This window comes from Xenopus tropicalis, chromosome 8 (assembly GCF_000004195.4).
Source record: "Xenopus tropicalis strain Nigerian chromosome 8, UCB_Xtro_10.0, whole genome shotgun sequence".
NCBI lineage: Eukaryota > Metazoa > Chordata > Amphibia > Anura > Pipidae > Xenopus > Xenopus tropicalis.
Genome location: NC_030684.2, coordinates 36,007,800 through 36,016,622, shown reverse-complemented (window position 1 = coordinate 36,016,622; position 8,823 = coordinate 36,007,800). Strand labels below are relative to the sequence as shown.

At 40.3% G+C, this 8,823-nt stretch overlaps 1 protein-coding gene across 1 annotated transcript; it reads left to right on the top strand.

Moving 5' to 3' along the window:
* The first annotated feature begins 12 nt into the window (after positions 1-12).
* On the top strand, positions 13-8,587 carry LOC100485303 (fructose-1,6-bisphosphatase 1-like). Its single transcript, XM_031891581.1, has 7 exons — positions 13-283; positions 3,360-3,522; positions 4,076-4,168; positions 4,854-4,994; positions 6,172-6,309; positions 7,246-7,365; positions 8,158-8,587. The coding sequence occupies exons 1-7, from the start codon at positions 114-116 to the stop codon at positions 8,347-8,349; spliced, it is 1,017 nt and encodes a 338-aa protein (XP_031747441.1). The 5' UTR covers positions 13-113; the 3' UTR covers positions 8,350-8,587.
* The last annotated feature ends 236 nt before the right edge of the window (positions 8,588-8,823 follow it).

Genomic DNA, 8,823 nt, shown 5'->3' with positions numbered 1-8,823 from the left:
CTTTCTTCTCCTAAGTCGCAGTTCCTGATTGGCTCACTATAGGGTTGGGGGCGTGTCCATTTGTGTGCCGTCTCAGTGCGGTCCCTCAGCCAAGGAATCCCAGTGCAGTCAGCATGAGCGACCAGTCTCCGTTCAACACCGATGTCATTACCCTGACTCGCTTCGTGATGGAAGAGGGCAGGAAAGCCAAGGGTACAGGGGAGCTAACCCAACTACTTAACTCAATCTGCACCGCTGTAAAAGCTATTTCTTCCGCCGTGCGCAAAGCTGGGCTGGCCAACCTGTGAGTACAATGCCCCCCCCAACCAGAATTGGTTTTGCCCATTGGTACCCACTATAATATTGTCATGCCCCCCCCCAACCAGAATTGTTTTTGTCCATTTGTACTATCATTTTGTGCCCACTATAATACCGTCATGCCCCCCCAACCAGAATTGTTTTTGCCCATTTGTACCCACTATCATTTTGTACCCACTATAATACCGTCATGCCCCCCCAACCAGAATTGTTTTTGCCCATTTGTACCCACTATCATTTTGTACCCACTATAATACCGTCATGCCCCCCAACCAGAATTGTTTTTGCCCATTTGTACCCACTATCATTTTGCACCCACTATAATACCGTCATGCCCCCCCAACCAGAATTGTTTTTGCCCATTTGTACCCACTATCATTTTGCACCCACTATAATACCGTCATGCCCCCCCCAACCAGAATTGGTTTTGCCCATTGGTACCCACTATAATACTTTCATGCCCCCCCAACCAGAATTGTTTTTGCCCATTTGTACCCACTATCATTTTGTACCCACTATAATACCGTCATGCCCCCCCAACCAGAATTGTTTTTGCCCATTTGTACCCACTATCATTTTGTACCCACTATAATACCGTCATTCCCCCCCCAACCAGAATTGTTTTTGCCCATTGGTACCCACTATAATACTGCCATGCCATGAGGGTAATAATTGCACTGCCAGCTGACCCTAGAAGAATGCCATGGCTGTTCTCTATTGAACAAGTATTCGCTAAGCCTGCAGCCATTTAGCAGTTCTTAATTGGCTTTCATAGCTCTAAAGCTGCGCATACACATAAGGATTTGGCAACAGTGGGTTTAGTGGTGCTAAATTGAACCAGTGCAATTTTCAATAGCAACTAATCAGCCATTTGTATTCAGCAATCTATTACAAATGCTAAATTAAAAACAAATATCTGACTGGTTGCTGGGCAAATGTACTGGTGCAATTTAGCATCTAGAGCTGGCCATACACCCTGCTGATTCAACCCCTCTACACTGAGTAGGCAGCTAATTTACCTGTGTATAGGCCCTCACCGCTGGCCTCCCTGGTATGTGAATGAATACTGGCCGATATCTATTAAAGGAGAAGGAAAGGCACCCCCTATACCTTATACCCCGTGCTGCTCCTGTAAGAGGAAAACAGCACCAAGCCGGGGTACCTGCAGCGAGCGTCTGTTCTTACTACTTCTGTCTTTGCAAGCTTGTGCATGCGCGGAAGAGTGAAAAGCCAGAGTTTACTGCATTCAGAAGACAGATGATAGAGGAAACAGCAGCTACCCTGTCTGGTGCGGTTTTCTCCTAACAGGGGCACCAGCCCGGGGTAAAAGGTAAGCGGTTAAAGTCACTGGGGGGTGCCTAACATTTGATTCCCCAAAGTGATTTTTACCGTTCCTTCTCCTATAAGCAGGTTTGAAAATCCCACTGGGCAGGGACCACATCTGCACGTTGATGCAGTCATCATTTGGACCAGCCTAATTTAGCCCAAAATGGAAGTGGCCAAATCAGACTAATCACTGTAGTGACCTCACCAAATGAGTGGATCTTAATATGTATTGCCAGCTTAAGGTGGCAAATCAACCCTAATGGGCAAAGTGGTTGTAATTATGTAAAGGAGCTTATCCCTAAACTCGGCATAAAGCAGCAATATAAATGTTGCTCCACTGAAACATATTGCTTTATAATCTTCCCTTTAAACTTACAAAGCAAGGCTTTGGCAAACAAACTGAAAAGGGCTCAGTAGCTGCTGCTGTTCCATAAACCTGTTTCAGCTGCAGTTATTTGTTACACAGCAACGATCAAATCAAAGGTAAGTCACCCCTAAAAATGTTACAAAGTGCTCTCAGTGGAGTAAGGCACATGTAAGACAGGAGCTTGAGATACCTGCTTGTCAGTTTCCTGGGCCCCCCTGCAAAAACATTTTGGAGCCCTCTCCCTCCTGCACTAAAAGCAAATAGATGTGACAGCAAGCTTGCAGGCAGGAGGGAGAGTGCTGAAAGTTTGCTGATAGGCAGTCTCTCCACTGCTCCGTGTTGCACAAAAGCTCCATCTGTTTAAAAGCAGAAAAGCCACATGGCTATTAGATGCTTGTATGTTTGTAACATAGGAAACCTCTGTCAGTATTAAAGGGGTGTTTCCCCTTTAAGTTAACTTTTAGTATGTTATGGAAAGGCCAATGCTAAGCAACTTTTCAATTTGTGGTAATTATTTGTTTTTCATAGCTTTTGAATTATTTGCCTTCTTCTTTAAACTCTTTGTAGCTTTCAAATGGGGGTTATTAATTATTTTTCACCTTCAGGCCCTCCCCTATTCATATATCAGACTTTCATTCAAACCATAACCTCGTTGCTAAGGCAATTAGGATCCTAGCATCAAATTAGATGCTGAAACTCCAAGCTGGAGAGCTGCTGAACAAAAACAGAAATAATTAAAAAAAACTACAAATAATAAAAAAAAACGAAGACCAATTGCAATTTTTCTCAAAATATTAATCTCTACAGCATGCAAAAAGTTAACTCAAAAGTGGACAACCCCTTAATGACATTGGTGTTAGTGAATGTGATTTTCTCATATGTGCAGGCTTTTTGGGTACATTTATACCCAAAACTATATACACATACGATATAGTTTTAAACTGATTAAGGGTGGTATCCCTGTCTAACTAGTTGCAGACACTAGTGCTTAAATCAGTGAAAGATGATTTTTCATCTCCTGTTTGGAACAGTATGAAGGCTATTAAACCCAGAATTGACTTTGGTTGCCACCTCCCCCAGTTTCAAATTAGAAATACCACATATTGCATGACTATTTAACAGTTTATGTAGATGAAGATTTAGGTGACTAGATCATTTTAAATAATCTGTGTTGCATTTAATGAATGCAACCTTCTGGGCTGCAGTGATTACATTACACATTTTGTGCAGCCCTTCTGCAATTATGTTTAGTTTGTCACAGTGGAATCTTTGTTTTTGAATCTAATGTGCCTATTATCAGGAATTTGACTTTTGCAGATATAAGGCTTACTACCTATTTATATTCAATTTGCTTTCCTGCTTTTTCTAGCTGTGGGATTGCTGGATCCACCAATGTGACGGGAGACCAAGTGAAAAAACTTGATGTCCTCTCCAATGACCTGGTTGTCAACATGTTGAAATCATCATACAGTACCTGTGTCCTTGTGTCTGAAGAGGACCAGCATGCCCTTATTGTGGAGCCTGAGAAACGGGTGTGTGCTTAAAGGAGAAGGAAAGTCATTTTGGCATTTTACTGCCAATAGATTTGCCACATTAGTGCTAGTTAGAGCCCCATATTTATTCTGCAGAATAAATGAGTAAAAAGCCCTAGAGACTCCCTCCGTTTCAGATAGCAGCTTCCATTTTAGCTTGGCCTTTGTAGCTTCCTGCTGCAGCTCTAGCCGTTTGTAGCTCAGATCATACATTCCTAAGGGAAGGGGGGAGTGAATTCATTTGCAATCTTATAGGAGGGAGAGCAGGAGAAGGGAGAGAGGAGAGAGCTGCGCAGACTCCGGCCCCAGGAATGAAGAATTTTCCAGAGGAAGTCTGATATCGAAGTACATGTTTACAAAAAAAAGACAATAAATCCTGTGTTTTTTTTAATTGAGGATTCAGTGCTTATGGCTGTATTTACATAGACCTTTCTGATAAAGCTTACTTAGTTTTTACCTTTCCTTCTCCTTTAACATAGTGATTTAATCTTTGAATGGAAAGTAATTGAAGGAGTGATTTGGAAACACTAATTGTACTATATTACCTTGTTAGGGAAAATATGTGGTCTGTTTTGATCCTTTGGATGGCTCCTCAAACATTGAATGCCTTGCTTCTATTGGTAGCATTTTCGCTGTCTACAGAAAGGTAAGATACTTGTTTAATAATACCGGAAGTATGTGTTTTCTACAGCTACCTCACCTCATCCTCTTTATAGGGATGATGTATAGTGTGGCCCTCCGTTAGGCCAAGGAAATGTAATGAACTAGTGATTTCTCTGATAGCTCACTCATGCATTAGACTGACTAATTGCTTAAAGTATCCTTTGGTAAATATTGCAGACTGGGTCACTTCCAGTCACAGCATGCAGTTGTTATCTAGTACAATGTGAGCATCGCTTTGTAACTGATACTAAGCTAAGTCAATCCAATCACTGATATCATGGAGGTTTATAAACGCTAAATTATAGAATTACAGGGTGGCCTGCTTCCTGTAAAGGCAAGTCCAGATATCTCGTGATGTACTGTTGAATTCTGGTGAGGAAATCACAACTCCACCATTAATCTGTAGAAATAGTTACCCAGACACACAATCTTGCAGTTCTTGGAGAAATAAGCCAAACGTCGATGCGATTTAATGTTACACTCCAGTGACTACTTTAGAGCTGTTCATTAAACCCCATGATTTACACATAAGCATGCATGCTAGGGAGCAGCAACTGCATGCAGCGCAGAATTAGCCTATTTTAATTACATCTTGCTTTAAAGGAATGCAGCTTACTAAATGTCAATATATAACTGAAACAGGAATTAACAAGTTCTTTCTTTTCCAGGTATCTGAGGGAGAGCCTTCGGAAAAGGATGCCTTACAACCAGGGCGCAATATTGTTGCAGCGGGCTATGCTCTCTATGGTAGTGCCACCATGATGGTCCTTGCCACACAATATGGTGTGAACTGTTTCATGCTTGACCCTGTGAGTAACTATAAACTGTTTATGTTGTGTACCTGCTAGGTGTTGCTTACTTGAACTGTGCTTTGCTTCCCAAACCATTCCCTACACCGCCTATCAGCACCTAATTGTAATTGAATACATGCACAGCTCAAGCCAGTTGCACTATGGTATACCATAGTTAGTTTAGTGATCCCCAACCAGTGGCTCAGGTGCAACATGTTGCTCACCACCCCCTTTGATGTTGCTCCCAGTGGTCTCAAAGCAGGCTTCCATTTTTAAAACACAGTTTTACTTCAAGCAGAGCCTCCTGCAGGCCAGCAGTACACCTGGAGCTACATAGTAGCCTATCACAGCCTTTATTTGGCACCCCCCCAAAAATGTCATGCTTGTGTGGCTCCCCAACACTTTGTACATCTGACTGTGTCTTTCTCCTCTTTGTAGGGTCTGTAGTCTTTTGTTGTTGAGCTATCCACTAAAAAGTACTGACTTGCCTCAAAACGGAAATCCAAGTGAATTCCTTCCTGACCTCAAAATGCAATTTGATAGCTATTTCTGAAGCCCACTCTAAACATGATCATTTGGTCAAGGCTTACCTTTGGCTTATCCCATATTACACCCTTATTGACATTAAATCTAAGAATATCTAGCTGAAAAAAGTGACCTTATCCCCAAATATCACCCTAGTTGGCTTTAGACTGGGTTTTTTCCAACCAAGGCACTGGATCGCGTGGCACAGTTGGGGGACTGGTGCATTACTGTATATTTTTATGGTGATATCTCTAGATACATTGGCTCATTGTTTTCCTATTCCTAAACATCTCGGTTATTCTTTGTTTTTTTATTGATGGATGTTAAATTGTACCCTTTTGTCCAGACTAATCAATGATTTATACAGTAGAGGAATTCTATTTCAAGTTCTAGAACCATCTGTCATCCAGAGAACCTTATTTTGCGGTATGAGACTTTTTAAAAACAAAAAAAAAACAAACTGTATTCCATGGTGAGATGTGCCTGCTATATTTCCTAAATTCATCCACAGCCAATAGCTCATCTGCTGTTTCTTCTTCTACATTGTAATAAAGAGGAATATAAACACACTGGGTTTTTGGCATGCATTCATGAATCAAAGCCCTTCTTAAGCATTTTACATTACTTGTGATTTATGTCTAAAACTTCTGTGGCTTGTCTTTCCTTTTAGGCAATCGGAGAGTTCATTCTAGTTAACAAAGACGTGAAAATTAAAAAGAAAGGCAATATCTATAGTCTCAACGAGGGCTATGCCAAATACTGTGATCAGGCAGTTACTGAATATGTGCAGAGGAAGAAATTCCCAGAGGTTAGTGCTTGATTCTGTTTAAAGACTTCTGCAAATGTTTAAAGTTTTCTGCAAATGTTTTATATAAAAAAAATACCATAAACTAGAAAATTCAATAGAGTGCCTGCAAAGTGGCTTTGGAAGCTTGCATAAATGAGAGTGAGCAGTTGCTTTGAAACCCAGTAAGAGTGCGTGTATTTATGTTGTGTGGGTGTGTCAGTCAGCTAGTTACTATAATGGTTAGACATGTATGATTAAGTACCTCCTGGTCAGATTGTAGAGACAGTACAAGGTATAGGTTTTATGCATTCAGTATCTGTTGACACACAGTTTCTTAATATATGATGGTGTGCAGTACCTCCAAGAGTGAGGGTCTTTGATATGGTGTGATGGAAGGAGTCCCACTTTCTTGAATGTGACGCTCAGCTGGTGGACCGCCTGGTATTTTTTAGACAGTACTCCAACTACTGTTCATTTGGTCTAGGTCAGAAAGTGAGCACCTAAAAAAAAAAAAAAAAAAAAAAAACAACCTGGCTCCGTTTCTGCACTGTCCTGCAAATCTTCTCCGGGCTCTGCAGAAATCAGCTGTGCTCTGATTGGATCTTTCTTCTTGTGGATTCTCCAATCAGAGCACAGCTTTCTTGACGGGCAGTAAAATTGACCAATCAAGGCGCAGATGCAGACAGGGATCGGGAGATTTTGCAAACTGGAGCCAGTGCAGAATTGAAGACTAAAAAAAAAGAAGAATCTGCAGGCTGTAAACTTTACCCAAAAACCAACTTTGAACTTTTGCTGCAGTTTTCATCCCACAGGTACTATACACAGGTACTATACTGTATATGTTCTAAAGACTGACCCACTAGCTGAAATTAAATTTTTTTTTTTGTCACCTGACCTCACTTATATACATAGAAATGCTATATATAGTTTTTAGCTGTGCTTTTTTTCCTTTACTAGGATGGGAGCTCACCATACGGTGCAAGATACGTTGGATCAATGGTGGCAGATGTTCATCGAACTTTAGTATATGGCGGAATTTTTTTGTATCCTGCTAATACAAAGAGCCCAAAAGGAAAGGTAATACTCATACTTATTAAGGATTATTTCACAAATAATATATATATATATACAGTATATATGTACATTATATAATGTATATATATATCCAGAAAACAGGAAGTCCGTTAAGCTGCACAAATCCATAGTTGTTGCAATACAATCCTACAGGGTTTAGTTTTTAGATTATTTTTTAGCATTAATTTTTGGTGGTCTAAATTATAGAAAAACTATGTATGTATTTCTTTTATCTAGACATAAAGTCATCCAGCCTATTTTAACTTTACTAGGTGTTTGAGATGGATAGAATTCTGATTTTAAATTTGATTTAAATGTGGGGAGGGGATGAAAAAATTGGTGACCATTGTAGTGCTTTATAAGCAGGGGCAGTAATGCAGGTATGGGATCTGTTATTCTTATAGTGTGGGGTTTTTCAGATAAGGACTCTTTCTGGAAGTTCAAATCAACCAAAATCTATTGAACATAGGTTAATTGCTATTAATTCATTAATATAGTTTTAGGGGGAGGGTGTATGCAGACTGACCTGGACTGGCCCAAGTGGTTATTGTGACACTAAGCAAATAGCATTAAGCTGTTCATTGGACAATACCTTTAGTGGAATAATGGATTTGTTACTGCATCATGGGATGGTACAGGGCGGCATGTTTCCCTAAACTATATTTAATACGTGTTAAACTGTGTTCTCTGCTCTGTAATCTGTTGGTCTGTAAAGGAGCAAAAGCTGCAATTGATGGCATGACTGTTATAAATAGAATGAACTCCTCTCATAAAGTTCTTCCTTTCCTTTTGTAGCTGAGGCTTCTGTATGAGTGTAACCCTATGGCTTATATCATGGAGAAGGCTGGGGGAATGGCTACTAATGGACTTGAACCAGTGCTGGATGTAGTTCCTGAGAGCATCCACCAGAGAATGCCAATAGTTCTGGGCTCCTCAGATGATGTGCAGGAATATATGGATCTTTACAAGAAATATGCGGGCAAGTAGGGAGCAGATGGATAGATTTCCTGCCATGGGACCAAAGAATATACTTAATGCTCCATATAATGTGCCAACATGCAGAAACATATTTTCCACACCATTGCACTAATGAACTTCTTTATATAGAGCAGATTGATTTTGTTAAATCTGTCCCTAATGGAAATATGGGCATGCAGACATACACATGAGCAGTTCATATGTAAAACCCTGATTCATCTAAATAAACTATTTTCATAAAAATGTACTTTTTTAGTAGTATTTGCTATTGGGTAATCCTAAATAGAAAATTGTCATTTTAAGAATTAATTGCCGCCTCCTGGAATCATAGGATTCACAGTGCTCACAAACAAGCCAAGGCACACATACAGTACATGCTAGGCCTCATTAGCCAATGAATGGACAGAGTTCTGTATTTTGCTTCCACACTACTTCCTGCTCCTTCTAAATTACACTGTTTACATGGCAAATAATTTGCTCTAC